The sequence below is a fragment of the Uloborus diversus genome, chromosome 10 (assembly GCF_026930045.1).
Source record: "Uloborus diversus isolate 005 chromosome 10, Udiv.v.3.1, whole genome shotgun sequence".
Classification (NCBI taxonomy): domain Eukaryota; kingdom Metazoa; phylum Arthropoda; class Arachnida; order Araneae; family Uloboridae; genus Uloborus; species Uloborus diversus.
This window is the reverse complement of record NC_072740.1, coordinates 42,304,619-42,326,718: the sequence shown is the minus strand read 5'-3', so window position 1 is coordinate 42,326,718 and position 22,100 is coordinate 42,304,619. Positions and strand designations below refer to the sequence as shown.

The following is a 22,100-nucleotide window of genomic DNA, read 5'->3' as shown; positions in this document are numbered from 1 at the left end:
CAAAAACAATTTTTAAAAAATTTCAAATCATTACATTTTACATTGTCAGAATCGCATTGTTGATCTTCAGTAAAGAACCTTCCTGTATTATTCAACTTACATTCCCAGATATAATTATGATTAAAAATGAACTTAGGTATGCTTATAAAGTAGCATTAATGCATGTATTTACATTGCTGCGGATGCATTAGCTTCATTGTTAGTTACTTTTTGATATAGTGGAAAATAATGGGAGCAGTGCACCCCCAGAAATATAAATATACACTAATGCTATATTATAAGCATACCTAAATTGATTTTTAATCACAGTGACATTGCAAAATTCAATGCTTCCAATATTTCTTTTTTACAAAGTGAAAAGATTTTTGGACATAAGATGCACATGACTGAGTTCATTAGTCCTATACTCTGGTTTTATGCCAACAAATAACTGAAAAAATTGTATAACAAACTCCTAGAAAAAAAAATATTATTTTTGCTTTTTAAATGTTTTAGGGGGAAATACCCCAATGAGTCTATCGACGTGCTCCAAATGTTCATGCTTTTGAGCTTTGCACCTTTCTAGGATATCAGAAGAGTGTTAATGGTTAATATTACGCTCCCTTCCTCTACAAATAAAAATAATGGCTATAAAAGTGCTTAAAAGTGAAAAAAAAATGGCGGGAGAGGGGATTTCCCAAAAGGTGGGATGTGTAGAGTGTTAAATATTTTTATCAATGTTTATAATTTGCATGTATTTTTCTTGTTTCAGTTAAGCTTGAAGTTAAAGTATTTTTTATGGTAATTCATCACGTGATCCAATGACGTTGCATGCGTTCTTTAAATAGACTGAATGCCGTTTCAATTTTCTTAACTTGATTTGATTTAATCGATGCTGTGATCTTGATGCTATCTTAGCACTTTTGGCAGCCGTGACTGAATTATCCTGATAAATATGTTACACTATTTATTTTGTATATATGTAAATAAACGTATTTATTTTAAAATAATGAGTCATGAATATATTGCTAGCATTTTAACTTAACTTGAATACCAAAGAAACTTCTTGATTAATAAGACCAAACTTGGCATACTAGGAATTTCAACTTGACAGACTATAAGTTTATTTATTGGTACAGAAAACCCGTGATTTTGGACTAGAAATAAAGGTAAGCTGTACCTTTTTCTTTCTTGCTAACTCTTGAACTGTGCAAAATTAAGAAATATAAGTTCATTTGTTGGGGGATTTGTCTTCTGTTTTTACCTTAAGTTCATTGAACTAAATAAAAGGCCTATAGAACCAAACATCAAAAAGCCGTGCAGTCTGCCAATAAGAAATAAAACATACCCAAATAGTTTAAGTAAATAATATTTATCCAGAAAATATCACAGTTTACATTATGAAAAACATTTAGTTAAAAATCCAAATAATTTAGACTATAAACCCCCAATTATCACAGAAATTTCATAGTTGACTCGTTAGAAAAACAACATATTTGAAAAACACGAAAAGTATTAAAGGAATTGTAAAATGTCACCTTCCTGTGCCAAATACGCATGTCCACTGCGCCAAAGACTTATTGGACACAGCATCAATAGCATAAATCAACAGTGTTGACAATCCAGCTAACAGTCGCACCATTCATCAACCGATAGGCTTGCTTGGGTCGAGAAGAACTTCCCCCATCCACAGAAACAACGATTAGATCACACACCGGAATATGACTAAGAACCTCGGGAGATCTCGTCAGTATTACCAGGAAATTCAACTAGGAACACCACACCGTTGTTCATCGATGATTCACACAGAGGAAAATCTCAATTCCATCGTAGAAGCACCGGTTAGTTGGTAGGAATACTGGCCATATTTATGACTTAGGCCTAGTAACTGTCAGCTACTTATATCTGTCAATGCCTACAAACATCTTCCGCAATGGTAACATTTTAAACCACATTAAGTGAGTAATTTAAAACACAGAATAAAACTTATTTCATGCCCTGCATGAATCCAAAAATTTTACTTCAACAGCGACTCAAGCACGCCGTAACTTCCATCAACGACAACCCAACACGGTTGCCAACAGGGCAAAGACCAATCCCTGATTGGTCAACAAAAATGGCAAGATGATAATATGGGGAGTAAGTATGAGTAATCAAGCACTGAAAATATTTTGAACAACCTATTTATATGTTTCATGACCGCTATACGTCATCGCATAACACATCCTACTTTGCATTGAAGATATACATCTCAACTATTCCTGATTGAGTGATTTAACAATCTTTCTATTCGTTCTTTCGGCTCAAAGTAGCCAAAAACATCTCAACCATCGGGTGTTACGTCATAGGATGATTCCGAAGTTGCACGATCATGCCCGATTCAATTTCAGTTATCCGCCGCTGGGACACGGGACGCGGAGTGGCAAAATGTAACGGAGGTACAGTGAACTCTCGTTTATACGCCGGTCCAGGGGACCAATAGAAAAAGGCGCATAAGTGAGAGAGGCGCATAAGTGAAAAGTCAATTAAAAGTTCTAAAACACAATATGTGCAAGTGAGATCAAGCATAAGAATGCTTCTGAAGAAAATAACTTGATAGTAATACGGAGAGAGCAAAAATAGAGAGAGAGAGAGTAGTAACTGTAATAAATGGGAAGAAAGTGTAACATACCTAATAACTATTTATTTCCTTTCAAAGAAATCCATAATGGATGTTTGTTTTTGTTTTTGCTGATGAATGTCAGAAACATATTTTTCAAGTTCATACAAATGTGAAAAGGGAGTGTCCGAAGCTGAATTATATTGCAAATAGTCCCGAACAATATCTAAGGCTTCCAATGCTTTTAGGTGATTCGGAGGCACTTTTGCTTCATCATCTTCATTGTCGTCATCTAAATCTCCATCGCCTTCACCATTAGCCATTTCTTCAGCGATGACTTCAATATCTCTCAATTCTGTTGTAATTAAATTGTTATCGACGTCAACAAATTCATTGAAACCAACGAGTCCATCAGATACAATTTGCCATTTTTCATCATCAAAATCTGTTCCCAAATCCTCTTCATGTTCGTTAATTTGGTCAGAACATTCAAGTTCATTAGAAAATAGAAATCCAGCCTTTTTAAAGCAATTCCTTATGGTATTATGACTGATACTTCTCCATGCAGCGCATACCATATTCATTGCATCAAGAATTGAAATTTTTACATCTCCTGCAGCTGAATTGCCTGATTCTAACTCAGCAAGGTATCGACGAATCAAAGTTTTCTTATAATGCACTTTCACGCACCGTATTATGCCCAAATCCAATGGTTGTAGCTTGCTCGTGCAGTTTGCAGGCAAAAATACTACTTTTATATGATCAAAAACAGGTAGATCTCGCGGGTGAGCAGGGCATTGATCCATAAAGAGGAGAACTTTTCTTTTTTCTTTTTCCATTTTCTTATTAAATTCGTGAAGAAAGTCAAGAAAAATCTTCGCCGTCATCCACGCTGATCTATTGTTGAAATACTCACACGGAAGCCGTTTTATATTTTTAAAACAGCGAGGTTTTTTTGGTTTCCCAATGATTAAAGGGGTACGTTTTTCCGATCCATCTGCATTGCAACATAGCAAAACAGTTACTCTATCTTTACTATTTTTACCACCATGACATGGTTCCCCCTTATATGCTAATGTTTTTTTAGGCATCATCTTATAAAACAGACCAGTTTCGTCACAATTAAAAATGTCTTTAGGCTTGTATCCGCTGATTAATGATGATAAGTCTTCTTTCCACTGCTCTACAGTTTTCTCGTCAACAGTTGCACTTTCTCCGGATAAGGTACGAATTTCTAATCCATGGCGGATCTTAAATTTTTCTACCCAACCATGTGAAGCCGAAAAATTTTCAATTTTCAAAGTCTCTGAGAGGTGAACTGCTTTCTGTCGTAGCAGCTCAATGTTAACTGGAATGTTAGAAGCACGGGTTTCCTTAAACCATTGCAGCAAAACACTTTCTAGTTCTTGGAACTTTCCTCCTTGAATTCGGCTTCTCTTTGAAGATTGACCTCCGCATTCTCGTTCAGCTGCTAGAATTTCATCCTTTTTTTTCAAAATTCCTTTTAATGTTGATTCCGGAATATTGAAATACTCGGCTAAAGCTTTTTTAGTCATTGATGGGTTTTCTTCATACTTCTTTATCGCACTGACTTTAAAAGACAGGCTCAATTTTGTCCGTTTGGCCATTGCGCTAACAGACAAATCTCAAATGATGCACTAGAAGTTTGATAACTAAACAGCTAGTCAAAACAGCAAAGAAAGGAAGAGAGAAAGCTTTGTGCGTGTAAAAAGTCGGGGACACTTGCACGCACAGCTACCTTCCCCTCCCCACTATATTTGAGACAGCCCCTCCCCCTCCCACAAAGAAAAGACATGACCTACCCTCACCCTCTCTTCCCCCGGGCACAAGCAATCGAACGGGTTTTGTTTGCCTCTATTCATGGTGGGAGAGACACTCAAAATGAATGCTGTGAAAAAGTTCAAGAAACAGCAAAGGTGAGCAAAGGTGACAGGGAATGTCCGGAAATAGTTTCCATTCCATGTGTAGAAAAGATTATTCATTCCGTAAAATTGTTATTCTTAAAAAAACTATAATAATAATGGTAAATTTTAATTAATTAATTTTTTTTTGTTATCTAGTGAAAAAAAAAATCGGCGCATAAACGAAATAATCAATTTTAGAGCGGTGCATAAGCGAATGATAATTATCATTATTTTCCTATAGAAATGGCTGGGACTTTTGAAAATCGTCGTATAAGTGAAAAAGGCGCATAAACGAGGCGGTGTATAAGTGAGAGTTCACTGTAAGTTTCAAAAATACACTTAAACATTTGAAATTAAATTAAAAGTACTCCAAGATATTAAATAAAGGCTTATAAGCCCAACATTATTTATAGAGGGAAATGGCGGTCAAATTTGGATTTACACAAGAACCAGCAAGAATTATGTCAGAAGCATTTCAAAGGGTTTTTTTTTTTTGCCACAGTGTAATATTTTTCAAGGAAAAAGCATCTTTCATGATGGAGGCAAAAAATAAAACAAGTAAAAATGCATAAAAGAAAATCATTGAGTCCTATAAAAACTAAAAAAATTCCTTTGTGCAGAAAAATAAAAGAAAAAGTTACAATGTTAAATTTTAAATTTGCAGAGAACTAAATGCACATGGTTAAAGTTTTTTCATCCATAAAGGTTTTTCAACCCACCTCTTTTGCAGTGAAAAAGGGTTCCTTGAAAACCCAAAACTGCAAATTTGTGCGACTTAACTTTGTAATATTTTCTTTTCCATATCAACTGTTCAGCATTTAATATCGATATAGTATATGCATATAGCAGGTGCTCCAAAAATGAATGATGGATTTTGAAAATCAATAAAAAAAAAACTGATTGAAATGTATCCTTACACTTGAGAAATCAAGAAATTTTACTCACCAATTTGTATGTTTAGTAAGCATTTTTGACAACAATGGTGCAAATAATTAAACAACAATGATCAAACTTTCAAATGCACTCACTAACATATTGTACTGCAAAATACCAAATAAAGTTTTCACGGATTCAATTTCTGTGCAGTTCCTGCACACTTTTTGTCAGAAATGGTAACTAAATACACAAAATGGTAGGATATAATTTCTTCGGTTTTCAAATGCAGGGGCAGGGTCACAAGTGAAACATACTGTTTATATAGCATACTGTTTTTCTTTTTCTTACAAGCATCAGTTAATTTTACCCAGTATATTATATACAGAGTTAGTTGAGAGACATTTTAAGAAAGAGAACAATTTTATCTTTTCCCAGATTTGTTTCCTTGCACTTCTTTTAAGCAAAAGGTTTTATATGAAAACGTATATTTGGGGAAATATGTCACACAAAGAATTCAACCTTAAACATTATGTATCCTAAGTTTAAACTGCTCAGATTTCATTGTTTAAACTTTAGTAATAATATTTTTAAAAGTAATTAAGTTTTTAAAAAACTTTGCTTACTTACTAATTACTTACACAGGTCGGCGTGGTGGCATTGGTCTTCTATGCCTTGATCCCATGTTCTGACCCATGGTGGCCAGTTGGTGGATTTTCGAGATGCAGAAAATCATCAGCGCCCATGTCATATGATATTGTTAAAAAAAAAGATCGCTTGGGTTTTGAATGACCCCAGTAAAAATTAAATCCCTATTGCAGTTTTGCATCAAAGAGAGCTCAGGTGCCTCCATTGGGAGGAAATTGAGTGTCAAAATTATCTGTGTCATTAACATCCATGACTTAACGGTGAAGTGACTAGATGCCATATTGGTGGATGGTCAGTATACACAGCACCATTAGAGAAAAAAAATATATACAGTTCATTATTTTTATGAACTGATAAAATCCATGTGTGTCCTAATTTATCACTTGGCTATCACATATCTTTATTTTATGCAAGTTTTTCAAAATTTGACACTTGTAATCCTCATTCTATTAGGCATTTGTTTTTAATAATGTTAAAAAACATAAGTTTGAAATTATGGAGAATTAAGATCACTTGTGGTTTTCAGTTTAAACAACTAAAAAATGATATACTTTTCTCTTCCTATCTGCTCTTCATATGCTTCTACTGGCTTCACTTTAGGAAAAAAGAAAAAAAAAATTAGATATTAACGCACCTCTAAAATACTTACTGTATTAAACAGCCTTAACTCCAAAGGAAACACAACACGGTAAGAAAGCTTCGTATGTCTGTTTTGCTGTTCCATGTATTTAAATCGTTTCAAATGCAAGGCTAAAATCATAGGCAATTTTTTTACACGCATCCTGAAAAAACAAAAGCAAAAATATAAAAATGAGGGAGTATACATTTAATAAAGACAAACATCTAGATAAATAGCTATGTGCTATGAAAATGATATCCAAATAAATAGTTGCTTGCTAAGAGTTTATATACACTTTGGGCATGTTTACAATGAAAACGCAAAGAGCCTGCTGCAAATCCGAGGTTCTTTTTAAGAATTTGATGTAGAGACAAGACAGTCAATATTTTCTTACTTAATTCCTAACGTTTTGTTTTAACTTGAAACAAGGGATATGAAACAAGACAATCACATAATTACAGATAACACATAAAATTTTGTAAAAGCTTAACACCTCTGAGCAGTCTCGTAACCACAGATCTACTTTCTACAGCTATTCTCTTTTTCCTCTGCCATAGAGTTGCTGTAATTGATTCCCTTGGCAGATTGCTTTGGTGGCGAGATACATGCTCCACTTTGGAATAAAGCCCTTTGATGGCGATTTTAAAATTTAAAAGTCATTTGGTTAAAAAAATCTAACAGAATGCACTTGAGAGTCCAATATTGTAAAATTGTTCATAACGGTGGTTTTAAAAACGATCAACAGTTTGGTGTCCTGACTTTTTCCGTTCAATTTGATGTTCATAAAAATTTCTTTTTTGGCATTACATAAGCATGTAGGGAGGCAGTTTTACATTAAATTCATTGCATTCAGCGCCTTTTTTCATGGATGTAAATTAATAAGCCTTTTCTATTACTTTAGTGAGTTAGTAATAAAAATGTCCTTGTCCTGACTAGAAAGTTTGCAAAGACTTTACCTTTTTTTTACGCTTTCAAGCAGCTTTTTTATTTTTGTGCATTAAAGAAGGAAGAAATATTTGTTAGTTAAACACAACTAAAACTGATTTTACTGAACTGTTCATCTGACATTTAAAGTTTCAATGCAGTTTTTTCAATGCAGTTTAAGTGCATCTCATAAGTGTTACCCCAGGAATAAACTATTTTTTATGTGCAAAATATTTCTTTATCGTAGTTAGCAACAGTGTTAGGGAAGCCATATTTGTTTCTTCTTAAAATAGGTAAGTCTAAAAATGGGTATATTTATTCCTTATATGCTGAATATTGAAATGTACAATTCAATGCAAAGAGTATTTTAATCATCTCTCAAGAGTGTTACCCATTTATTTTGCAATATTTTTTTAAGTATAGAAATATACAATTAGGCAGTAATGTATCTTTTGTTAAGGAAACAAAAGACAATTAAATTTTCCAGGGAAGAATTCTTCTATAAATCTTATGAGTGTTACTGCTCATAGGTGTTACTTGGAACAAGTAACATTAATGAGAAGGGAGTGACACTCATGATAAAAAAAGACCTAAATAATGAGTAGATCCATAGTTATAGATATTGTATTACTTTTAACTGAAATCTTTATCAAAGAGATATTTTTTATATTTTTTCATATATACAGATATATGTAATAAATTCATTTTCATCAAAAATCGCAGAGTGAACACTGACACAAAGCAAATATTTGCAAAAATGAAATTTGTGTGAGTTGTTTTGGAAAAACTCTTAATTCTTTATATATGATATTCAAAAAATTACATATGTTAGAGGTATTACATATTTCAAGAGTACATCACAAATGAGTGTTCCCCTCTCTCATGAGTGTAACTCTAGCTAAAATTCAGCATTTGTATCGATTAACTTTTTCTTTGATCTTTAAAAAATGGTTCCAATATTGAAATTTTTTAGCTCTTCAATGTACTTGCAATGAAAACATTTAATGTTTAATTTAATATATTTTATCATAAACTTTAGCCTTTATTTAGGAAACAGAGTAACACTAATGAGAAAAGTTATACAAATATTTAAAATTTCTAATACAAATTAATACTTATACCATATTGACTTATTACTGAGTATTTAAGATAGTTTAATCAAGATTTTTAGATTCTTTATTTTTAGAAAAGAAGCTACAAAATGTTTTATAAAGGTAACAACACTCATGAGAAAACGGGTGACTTGCCAAGACATTTTATGGAATTTCTAAAATATAAGCAAATTAACTCACAAATAACCAACTGGTTAGAAAGCTATAAATTATAAGTTACTTATACCTTGGAAAGTTTTAATGTTTAGAACAACAAAACTTTTCAAATTTTGTTGAACCTGATATGTCAATGTATTTGAAAACTACCCAACATTTTTATAACAGGTTCAACAATAATTTAAACACAGGATTCACACATTGCACAATAATTACAAACATCCCAAAAAAATAATTTAAAAAGTAATAATAAATGCAAAACATTTTTTATTGCTTTTAATTGAGTGCTGTCTAAATGAAAGATTATCAACAAGGAGTTAAGACTCCTTGGCTCAGCAGTCTGTAATTAACATACCCAAAAAAATTTTCCTCCACAAAAATAATTTTTTTAACTGGTAAAAGCAATATAATGTCCTAATTTATTTTGATACAGGAGCTCAGTTGACCCGTTGGGTAATATATCATAAACAAATGAGAATTTCATTTTCAACAACAATTTGTGGACCCAGTCATCTGACACTGACTTGGTTGGTTCTGGTTTTAGCCCTATTATAGTGCCTAGAAGGAATAGTGTGCCGATCGACGGATGAAAAGTGAGGTCAAATCTGTGGAAAATCCAGATGGTGGTGCGCTTAGGGCCATGCTATGTTTCTCAATCAGACTCGTTGTAAATCAGCGATTATGTGCTAATTTGGCAGCTTAAAAGCCCCATTTTTTGGATCAAACTTATTTCAATGTAAAAGATAGATTCTCGACATGATACCATTCTGTAGAGTTGACGCTCTACTCGCTAGGCCTCAATCCCATGGATTGCACTGTATGGACTACATTAAAGTCTAAGGTGTTCCTTTAACTACACAAAAGTTTACACTTTCTAAAGCAATTGCTTTAGAGAGAATAGAATAAATTAAAGGTAAGACTTACGGCCCATGGCTGAAAATTTCAATAAGTGGTTGTGCCTCTTTAATACTGTAAAACGCGGCCAGTTTGGAACCAATTAAATTTATTGATTGCTAAAAAAGAACTCTTTTTTTTTTTGCTAATTTATTGAATTATCATAAAGTTACATGAAAAACTGCTTCTTGGAGGTTTTTTTTTTTTTTTTTTTTGCTTCACCCTGCATTTAATATTTTTAAAAATATTATTCTGAATACCTTTCATGAAATTAGCCATACCTTTTTTGAGCTTCTTGTTTACTACAACAGTTTTCACAATAATATTTATGCTCACTGCATAATGTTTCTGTATTACTGAAACCTCGTAAACAATGGGTAATGGAAGTGTTCTGATTAACGTCTACAGATAGATCCAAAAAATCTTCATCCTTGCTACTGACCTGAGCATAAAATAATAGAAGAATCAAGAAATACTTTTCTTTTTGAGTAAATAATAAACAATGTTTGAAATATCATACATACACTAAAGGAATCGCACCACATTTATGCATCATAAAAAATCACAGCTAGAAATTTCTAGTAAATGAGATCAGTCCAAAACAATAGAATGAAAAACAATAAATATATATAAATAAAACATAGAAAATCAGGGCTAGAAAATTCTTTAAAATTTTACATGCCCTCCTGGGCATGTTTGTCAAAAAAAAAATGGCGGAATAAAATTTTTAAATGTCCAGTTTTTTTATTGTATAATAATAAAAATATTTGAATTTGTTGTATAGCCAGGGGTGATTGTATTCCGGTATTGTACCGGATCTCCGGTATTTTTATCTTGATTTCCGGTATCTTCATCTTCGAAAATACCGGAACTCCTATATTTTCAGAAAAAACCCACTTTTGTAAAATTTAGGTCGATGTTTAATGAAACGCCGAAAGTCCAAATTGAAAAGGTTTCGTTTGGTATAAAGAATAAGCTACCGTCATGTCTCATGTTTTGCAATCTCTATGTTAATTATTGAAGAACAGCTGGTGTGGGAGATGGAATAAAGGCTGGATAAGAAGAGGAAGAAGGGTTACTTGATATTTTTCCCCTTAATATTTTCATTTCAAGATGTCTAATAACATTTCTTTGTTGCATATCTTAATATGCAGATGATGTAACTAGGGGTGCCCATTTCCCCCGACTGCTCATGGCACCCCTCAATTTTACCTAGCCCCCTTTTCCCTCAAGAATTGCCACCCACCAATCAAAAGACTTAAAGTCTTCTAAATTGATTTCTCCAAAAGTTCTGTGATATAATCTGCTTCACGACCCCCCCCCCCCCTCCCGACACAAATACATGAAAATCCTTGCTGTAGCTGTATTATTAGAATAAATTGCTAAAATATTTATTCACCAAGATGTTCTATGGCTTTCCCTGTTGCAGATGCTCATGTAATAGGCTTTGCAGTCCCCCCCTTCAAATGTTGAATTTAACAAACTATATTTATCGAAAATATCGATATTTGGAGAGCGATATAACGTGGTATTAAAATTCAGATATCGCTCAGTACAGTGATCATAATACATGCTGCCCCTTTTGCCACAAACTTATTTAATTCAGAAATCTTTATGCACTTTTAGTAAATGTAAACGAATGTAATTAATGGTTAAGGATTCAGATACAGTGAAGGAAAATGAAACATTTTTTGAAAAATTTTAAAAAATTAGGAAAATTAAAAGACTTTAATTCCCTCGATGCAAATGGACGTATAAAGTCCAATTAAAACTTCAAGTTTTAGCCCCAACAAACAATTATGTATATAAATAATGTGTACATACATGTAATGTGTATATATGCATATATGCCCATCAAAACACTTTTTCTTTCTCGGGAAAAAAGTTCAGGTATTTTTTCATGGAGTCACAATCACCCCTGCGTATAGCATTAATCAGACAAGAAATTGCACATGAATCAAGAACTGTTTCAATATGACACAAAAAAAAGTCAAAATAAATAGTACATAGGTCATTAATATTACCAATACTTAATCAAAAGAAATATTATAATTACATGCCCAGCCAGGCATATAAAGTTAAAAGATTCATGCCCGAATGGAATTTTTACATGCCCTGGGCATGTCGGGCAATATAATTTTCGAGCCACGGAATATCTCAGTATATATGTATGTTTGTGTATATATGTACATATGTATGTTCCTTACAGAAATCCAGTTTATGTCAGATCTCGAACAAATTTGGCAGGGAGGTACTAGGGCATCCGAGAAGGAAGTTATTGGGGTTTTCAAATGCCAAAATAGTGCCCAACTGTTTAAATTTTAATTTTAGGACCCGAAAATGACGTTTTTCAATAGCATAATTGCAAAAAAAAAAAATTGCTCTCAAAAATTACAATAAAATATCCATAGAAAACCCTGATTTTCCTGCATCAGATAAAATTGGTTCCAGTGTTCCAAGGTTATTTAGAACATGAATTATAACTGTTTTTAACTAATTTCATGCTAAAATTTAGTTAAACCTTCAATTAGAAATTCGTTGTTGATCACGGTCATTGCTGTACGATGTTTTTATTAAGATTTGTAGCAGGAAGAAAATCCATGAGAAGAAAGATTGCCATTTTTTTCTGTTGCCATTTTTTTCCCCCGAATATGAACAAATAAAATTTTGGCTTTTTATGTAATCCGGGATTTAAAAATTTTAATTTTTGGTGATTTTTACGCAATCTGTCGGGAAGTTTTACAGACTTTTCTTCAAGCCTGATTGTTGAACAGGCATGTCGACATAACTTTTATTTTTGAGGCAGACCATACAATGCTGGGGAATGCAGCTAGTTAGTAAAACAGCAAGTAGAAGGTCCAGTGAACTTCCTGCATATGACACTATAGAAATTTCCAGTATCATATCACCACTATTGGCAACAGGAAAAATAAAACAATGTAGCAGTGTAAATAATAAATAGAATTGATATTTTTTATTTAGTTATGTACTTTCAACTGAACCATTACATTACATCCTTACCTCAAAGCAAAAGTAGGATACCTTACTGTTATTCCTGGGATAAGATATCTTGCTGTTGCTCTGAGGTGACGATATACTATACTACATTATGATGTGATAGCTGAGAAAACAACTAAAAAAGCTGAGATTTTTGCTGAACTCTGAATCTGAAGATTAAAAATAATGATTAATTAGTGGGAAATGATGTTATTTTATTAGTTTTTGAAACAAACATGCTTTCAAAAAACATCAGTATATCACCAAATTACTTTTTAAGAATTGTGTCCTCCTAGTTTATTTTTATTACAGATTATATAAATGAGTCTCTTGCTTTTAATTCGACATATTGCACATTTATACTTTCAAAGTGAAATTTTGAAGAAAATGAAATAAAATTTATTTTACTCATAAAAAATTTTAAATAATTGTCAAAATGAAAAAAAAAAATCTGAAGCAGGATGCAGACAGACTATATGCTGAAAACAGTGTATATGTTACTTTGCTTACACATGGAAAAATAGGCTCATGTCATTTTGCGAAGTCTCTGAAATTGAGTAGCACTCTCTTACACCCACCATTGGTTTTAAATATTATTTATTATTTCCCAAACAGAGGACAATATGAAGCATGCTGAGCAAAAATACGAAGTTATTGTTACAAGCATCGTTTTTTGTTAAAATTAAGTACTTTTTCTTCTTAAAAGTTTTTTTTTAATCGAAAATATTATAAAAGCGGAATTCTGTATCTCTAAAGATTGAAATTTGAAGAAATGCTGAATCAGCAAATAAATATTAAAAAAAACACAAACATTATACAAACTTTTAACTTTTCTTAAACTGCCTAACAATTTTAACTTTACAATAGCAAGCAGTATTTTGAAATATTTCACTGGACATTTTGCAGTTTATATTTAAAAACATTCTTACAGCATAAAAATCTGGTAAAAAATGCTTCTGCACTCTTTAAATAAATTTCTACTCAAGCTATTTATTAATTAAAAAATAAATTTTAAAAAATACACTAAAAACTACAAATTTAAAGGTACTAACTCCAACCACAAATATTATGACTAAAAGTCTGAGAAGGAACTTTTACTTAATTGCTAGAAATAATTTCTAGCATCTCATGAAATGCTTGGTTATTTTTAAGGCTGTGACTCAAATTTTTATTTGAGGTTAGTACGGTACACTTATAGAGACATTGAGAAAATTTCAAGAAAGTCACTTTTCTTACTAGAGAGAATTGTCATCAGATGAAATGTTTAATTGTATTTCTTGAGGTTAAATTTTATTCTACAGATTCATTAACTGAGGCATGCTGATCATTCATGTGTTTATAGTAGAATCTCAAAAATCTGAGTTAGTTGGGGCTCAAGCCACCTCGGATTAATGAAAACTCAATTATCCGGAAAATTCTTAGTGTTTAAAAGTTTACACTATTCTAACGATGTAGGTTCATGCACCTTTTGCTTTCTAGTACAATTAAAATATTGTACTAGAGTATTGTATCTACAATAAAGTATTAAAGTATTGTATCTACAAAGAATTTCACTCAAATTGTAACATGAATTTTCTTTTTTAATCACCTCTAAACGAATTTTGATAAGTTTTTCTAATAATGTCTAAATGTATTTTTATGTGTAAATTTGTATTCAACCAAAAAATAAAAAAAATGTATTTTGAATGCCCCCAATTCATTTTGGTGAGTTTTGACACGCCACATTTCAATTCTTCAGAAGGCAGCGATCTTCCTGATTTCGACATGGAAAATGGCTTATGGGCACAAAACGTGCGATAGACCGCCAATCCTTGATAAAATATGCTATCGCAATATGATGAGCCAGATACGGATGAACCACAATTGGGGCCATCCAAGAGGGCTAAATTATTTTAATGATAACATTGAATAACTCAATTAATTGAACCACCAATTAAAAAACTTAAGTGATGTATATATTAGATCTGGTTGTGCGTTTTGACTACTCATATTAGAGCTTAACAGTAAACACCATAGTTCAAACCTTTTTGTTTACTATTTTAACATCCCATAGTAAAACATAGAATTCTTCCATAATAGTGCAGATATAAAAATGAATATATGAAAAATGAGAGGTTGGACCTGTTTAGGGGTCCGCAAATCTCTTCAAAATACACTAGGACAAGATGAGGGGTCGAAGGGGGGTGAGGTTCTAAAGAAACGAGGTCAAAATTGATTTAGAACCACAAATTTTAGCAAAAACCTGCGAGGTTTGAAAAACAGAGTCGACTTTTAGAAGCTGTATCTCAAAAACTATTAGGTCTACAAAAATGGTTATGGATTCATATTGTAGCAAATTTATTCTACTTTTAAAATGTTCAAAGAAGAAATTGTAGAAAAATTAATCATTTAGGGTTAAAATTGCCAAAAACTACAGATAAAGTCTGAAATTTGAAGGTTTTCCAGTTTTTAAAAAGGTTGCATTCAGCGCTCGAGGTCACAAACTTGGATTATTTAATAGACCAATATCATAAACAACTCTGCAAAAGGACAGAACTACTTGATTTGATACAAAGTCACCCCTTTCAGGTGACAAGGTTACTGGACTATTTCTGACACAACAGTACATTTATTTTTAGCACTGTATTAGAAGTTAATTTAAGAATGATCTTGAAATACATTTTTCAAAAGTGTTTCAGATAACTAAATGATTTTTTTCTGCCAATAAAATTAGATTTCTAAATTTATATCTTCTTGAAAAGGACTACAAGTCTAGTTATTTAGTAGAGATATACTGCATGCATTAACCGTTTGAGTGCTGAAGAATTTTCTTGTCCAAATACTTAAAGTGCAAACCAAAATGCATAGTTATTTTTGATTTATCTAACCTTATTTTTAGAGACAACAAAATGCTTAGGGCACTCTAACTCTAATTATTTCATAAAAGGTGATTTTTACCAACAAAAATATTTTTACGTTTACTTATCACAACAGAATTTTTCTGCGCAAACTTCATGAATTCCTTTTTTACATGCAGGGCAAATTAAGTGCAAGTTCTAATAACATTGATTTTTTTTCTTTTTTTTTTAGAGTGTACCTCATATTTCTCAATTTTCTCCAAAAGATGTTGTTGAGTAAAAATTTTTTTTAATACCTACTGAGGTATTTTTGTGTGTTTAAGTATTTCTTCTTGAAAATTATAGCAACAAACAACTTTTTGTCACACTCAACTGGCAAAAAAAAAAAAAACATGAAAAATTAACTATGAATATTTCAAATGCTCATGTATGCTAAGTGAAATTTTCCCATCAAATTTAATCGAATTTTCCAATCAAAAGCTACTGAAAAAACCAAGGAATTTGTATGCTTTCATTGTATTCAAAAACTGAACCTTTCCGGCTCCATGTGAATTCTGTAATGACAGACTAGATTCTTGAAATTTACAAAACATGTCAGCAAAACATCTGCATCTAAAAAGTATTGAATGTGTAAAAGACAAACGAGCCAATGACAAAAAAGCATGTGAACTTAAGACTTTATATCTAACAAGCATTTTGAAATTCAGCCATTACAGTATTGTTTTCGTGTACAGTGAAACCTGTGTAAGTTGACCACTTGTGGTGCAGTACTTTGGTGGTCAACTTAGACATGTGGTCAACTTATAGAGGGTAGTAATGAAAACTTTTTTTTTTGTAATTTCTTGTCCCATGCATTCATTTTTTACTAATTGGAGTACTTTACCTCAATTTCATTGTTTAACATTGCTTAAAAACAATAAGAAAAAATGTTGTTTAAATACTTTTAGAGATTATTTACCAGAATGACGCGTAAAGTATCATACAAATTTAAAATTTCAGTGAATCGATCAAAAAAAAAAGCCTCATTACTTATGAAAACTTACTTACTTGATATTAACAATTCCTAAAAATTCATAACAAGTCAAAAGTGACTCGAAGTCTTCATTTGATTTTTTCTTGTACATTTGTAACCATGGTAATCTACTTTTCAACAAAATAACTCCTTATTGAAGTTTGGCGCATTTTCTTGGACTTAACAAGAGCCCAATGTTTTTTGATGGAAACATAAATATTCACAGGTTTTCTAAAATGTCTGGTTACTTATTTGAGGCATAACTGATGAAACTTTTAGTACAATTTAATGCTTTTACCTAGTGGCCAACTTACAAAAGGTTTTTTACAATACTCCAAACCAAAGCTGGTATGTATTAGTGGTCAAGATAGAGAGGTGGTCAAGTTACAGAGGTTTTCTTTCATTATATAAGATAGGACTAATTCCATTCCTGACAAAAGCGGTCAGTTTAGACAGGTGGTCAACTTTACAGGATTTACTGTGGCCCCTTTATACCTCTTGTGAAACCCCAGGGGTTTGCGAACCAATGGTTGGCAACTGATGCTCTAGAGTGAACACTAGTAAAGATACTGAATAATTTCTAGATTAGTTTGACGCAAAAAGTTTTTGTACTATAAACTTTGCATTACTGTACTAAAAACTTTAATTGTATGAGAAATTATTGATCATGATGTAATTCATTCAAAGCTTTGAATTGCATAGAAAAATCTACACAGGCTAGGTTTTTACTAAAAAGAGCAGGTTTCAGTGAACCCTAAATAAAATTCATTAATTTTAGTAACTCATGCAGAAGCTTAAAATTTCTCAAACAAATACAGCATTATTAATGGCATGAATAACTTACAGTTTCACAATTCAGGCACCGTGTCTCATTTGTAAGTGTTCCCTGGAAAATATCGTGAACCCAGGTTGGCTCAGATTTGGATGTCTGTTGTTGTTCACCATTTTGATTAACAGCTTTCACTTTATTTCCTTGTTGTTTTTCTGCTGCAATTATTTTTAAATGATAAAATACTCTGGGTGTAAATTGAAATAATAGATGGAAAAATATAATGCATTTCAAATAATTTTACCAACAAAATATACAACATTTCAAGTAATAATTAGGGAAAACATAAAAAGAGTTCTTCGAGTTTGAAAAATTTTAATACTCTGCAAGAAAATAAAAGTTAAACATTATGAATATTTTTATTCAAAGATTGTAAAGAAGACACATTGCTAAATAATCTTGCTTTAAACACTAACTTAAAAACTGAGAAAATGCATTAAACGAATTTATAAAGAGGATGAACTCTCTTAAATGATGCATTACATGCCTGCCCCTTTTGAAAGGAACATAAACAGTAATTTTTAATTCAAAGATGGCAGCTGTTTGTACCAAAAAAAAAAAAACGAGAAAAAAGAACATAGTGTTCACTGTAACACAATTTCGCAGGGAGAGCCAGCAGCTTTTTTGTATCCTGTTAGGGCCTGGCGGCCTCCAAGTTCTGTTCCCATGTCCTGGAGCTCCCATCTTAAATAAGCCACATCCCCTGAGTAATAAGATTTAGTAAAGAAAAGAGGGCTTACAAACCAATGTGTCCAAAGAAAATCTTTTCATTCACTGAATGCAATCTGCTGCTTGCTAAACTCTAGGCTTTTTCCCTCCTCTTAATTGTTCTGTTCAATTGTTAATGTCACAGAATTTCTGGTGACTTCATTGTTTTCTTCTCTCTTCACTCCTCCCCCTCCCACTTTTACTTCTGAGAATAACCAAAAAGTGGGGAAGGGAAAGAAAAGCAATGCCTGTTTCATCCTTCCCCAAAAAATTAAAAGTTGGGAAATATGCTAAGGTCAAACACTAATTTCAGAGAAAATTGGGACAAATTTGCACTTTTTTACTTTCAAAAAATAAAACGTTTTTCATAGAAGGAAAATAAAATGTAATTTACTTGCTCACAACCATAAATGTAGAGTATTTTTTTACTCGACTTTGTTTTTGCAATTCTGATTCTTGCAAAGAGCTCCTTTTTGCAAATACAATTTTTGATAATTATTGCTTTCAATGTAAATTAAATTTGCATTTATACTTTTTGCAGCTTTATTATTATTATTTTTTTTTTTCAACCAGCTCCAATTTCCCCACAATCAGCTGTGTTTCAAGTTCGAATCAAGAATTTGGCTTTTTCCACCCTTTTTGGATAATCGGTCATTTACAGAAATTAAACTGCATAAAATTGTATCAGAATATCAGTTTTTGTTATTTGGTTCTAAGGGTAGGACAAAAAATTTGGAACATATCTATTTTTTTTGCATGTTTTTTCAAGTATTTGCAGTTTTATTAACAACCGAATTTTAAAAAGAAATAAAGAAGTTCACTAGTTTTTTGTTGAGAATTTAATAAAAACTCCCTTTCTTAGGGTAAGCGGCAGCTAAATGTTAAACGTTTTTACCAAAATCATTAGTGACTAATTTCAAATAATTTTTATTATTATTACTGTTATTACCAATACTATTTCTTAGAACATGTTTTAAGATACTTGATTGATTGATTTTGAAAAAGTATTTTACAAAATAAATCATTTTTTCCAACATTAAAATTTTTTGAGATTAAAAAATTAAACCATTTTAAAACACTTTCCAACTTATTCAATATAATTTATTGAAGTTAAGTTTGCAACAAAATTCCATTAAACAAGTTTCTGATCCATTAAACAAGCCCCTCCCCCCTGCTTTTCCTCAATTTTTTCAAACAACAGAAACTGGCATGGAAATATCAATCATACAGTAGATTGTTGATAAGAATTTGGAAAATAGTCAAACCTTGTTAATGCAAAATTCGTGGGACCATGATAATTATTTCATATTAACCCGATTTCATCTTATCCAATAAATTATTAAGCGACTGTTAGCTCACGGGACCAAAGAAGTATTTCATGTAAAGCGATATTTCACGCTGTTTGATTTCACATTAACAAAGTTTGACTGTGTCATACTATTACAAATTCTAAAATTAAGATTTTACTGAGAATGTTGTTGCCTAGATGCATTACCTAGATGCATTAAACCAGTTTGCACTATGTACTTTTGCAAATGGAAAATTGCACACAAACTGAAACTTTTTCGTTTTTGAGCACAACTGAAAAGTGCCCTTTTTGAAGAGAACCGAGTGCCTTTTCAGAATTTATCCAGATGATCCTTTCATTCTAGTCAGCACTACAACTGCAGAATTTGCTTAAAACATTTTAAGATATTATGAATTATTATTTTTTTTTTAATTCAGTGTTGCACTTAATAACACTTGAAAACTGGCACTCAAAATGATCACAGAATTTTGTCTACACATTTTGGAATTAAAAGTTTTAGTGAAAATAAACATACATTACTTACTAGTCTTTTAACAAATCTTGATAATAATCAAAAATGAGAAAAAAAACATTCCCTATAATGACCGCATTTTTCATCACATTCTCAGCATGAAAACAGAAAATATAACTTTTTTATTAAATAAAACAAGTTTAGAATTATATTTTAATCTTGAAATTGTGAACAATTTCCAAAATTACAGACATGAATGCTGAAATTTTTGCGTCAATTAAAAAAATAATGGAAGGAAATGTATCTGATTTTCCGTAATTTTTGCAAATTTTATTATTTGTGTCTTGTTTTAACTTTGGACTGTATACAACATTAGCCAAATCATTTTAAAAGCAAAAGAAAAGTATACCTCGGCGGGAAATCGGAAGGAAACTAAAAACACAGGCAGCTCACATGAAAACACATTTAATTTTGACAGGTATAGCACCATAATGATAAATAAATAATTTATTATTTCCAGATGATGAAAGCTTTTACTACTTGTTGTAACATTTGAAAAACTATCATCAGCTTCAAAAGCAGCAAAATTCAATGCTAAGCAGCTATCACATAATTAAATTATCTATACAATAATTATCATCAATACATAACTTAACTAGTTATAATAAATTTAATCCAATGGAACACAACTTGTGCATAACTTGATTTTTAAACATGATGGAAATGCATAGAAATATTTACATTTAAGAAAAAATAATAACAAGCAATTGAATAAGATCTTTGCAGAAGAGCTACTAATTCTTGTTGCAAGATTAGTAAAACAAGTATATTACAAAACTAACTCTGTCAAAAGGAGCTTGATATTACTACTTTAAATATTTTGAAATATTAAGTGTATAAATGAGTACTAGAAATTTATTAACAAATTTAACATCTGATGCCATTTAGGAATCTTCAGTATTTTGATTTCACAATGCCTGATTTAACAATTTCCTCAATTTAATGATGCATTTCACAGGTCCGACTTTGACTGCATTGAATGTCTGCGCTCCTCGATTTAGCAAAATCCATGATTTAATCCTAACTTTTTCCAGTCCCTTGACAATTGTTAAGTTGGGATTAAGTTAATCCCTTCTCACTGTAGTAGGAATTAGTTAACAATATGTTAAAATCTAGAATAAAATACAGTAGGCGAAGCTTAATATGATCACTTTGGGACAAATAGAATTTGATAACAATTTGGAGCATTCTCCAGGATGTGTTACTTTTGAATGAAAATATTTTTTAATTTCAAAACTTTTTGTTTTTTTTCATTCTTACATGAAAGTGTTACCTACTAGAAGTAACAATACACAATGGCCCAGCTAAATTCCAATTATTTTACTCATAAATAAAAATAATTAAAAAAATACCTAACTCATAGGTATAAAACAAAAGAAAAAACTTTTAGTGTTTAAAATAGAGGCCAATTTAATATCAAAGAAGTAATTTTGTTAATTGTGCAAACAATGAGCTATTTTAATGATTAGTGTGAATTTAATATAGAGCTCTCTTAATTGAAGTACTCCTAAAATTTTAGTTATCCTTTTAGTTCAAATTTGTGTTAAAAAATAGTATAGTACTAATATAGTACTAATATATTTCAAAATTAGTAAATTTAGGAATATACTGGTAATTTATAATTTTGGTAGACAGTCTAAAATTGATGTTATTTCCTCTCTATCATTTATTCTCACTTATGGTTGTTAAGAACAACAATACAGAGAAAACACTGAATTTTAGGCATTTTGTATTAACAGAGTTCAACTGCACACTGAAATATTTAGTTATGTAAAAAAAAGTCCCATACAATGTTCATTTTACGTGTAGAAAAATCATCATGGATTAAACAAGAAATTATGATTTTATATACAGGGTGTTCCGTTTTAACCTGTAAGACCTTTATTTTCACAACTGTTAGTCCTAGATGTATAAAATTGCAAAAATGTTCAAAATCAGATGCAGAGTTAAGATATTGAAAGTTTGAAGCAAAAATAAAAATAAGTCAAAAAATACAAAATTTAACTTTTTATACGGGCTACCCTAATTAATATTTAGAGAAATAATCTCCATTGAAAACTATTACTAACACAAAAATCTTGACATTTGTGCGACCAAAACTCAAGGAGATATTCCATTTCAAAGCTTTAAGGAACTATACAGAAGATGAGATTGGAACTTATCGTCCT

The 22,100-nt window shown here is 31.3% G+C and overlaps 1 protein-coding gene across 4 annotated transcripts in view; it reads right to left on the bottom strand.

Annotated features, from left to right (window-relative positions):
• LOC129231209 (ubiquitin carboxyl-terminal hydrolase 46-like) overlaps nt 1–22,100 on the bottom strand; it is a 55,827-nt gene that overhangs the window by 15,658 nt on the left and 18,069 nt on the right. The window contains exons 5-7 of one of the 4 annotated variants that reach the window (XM_054865460.1): nt 17,420–17,562; nt 10,011–10,171; nt 6,674–6,806 (exon numbers count right to left, since the gene is read on the bottom strand). In XM_054865460.1, coding sequence (XP_054721435.1) covers nt 6,674–6,806; nt 10,011–10,171; nt 17,420–17,562 — 437 coding nt within the window. Of the gene's footprint in view, nt 1–6,658; nt 6,807–10,010; nt 10,172–17,419; nt 17,563–22,100 lie in introns of all 4 variants that reach the window. The other 3 variants (XM_054865461.1, XM_054865456.1, XM_054865459.1) reach the window with 3 other exon arrangements.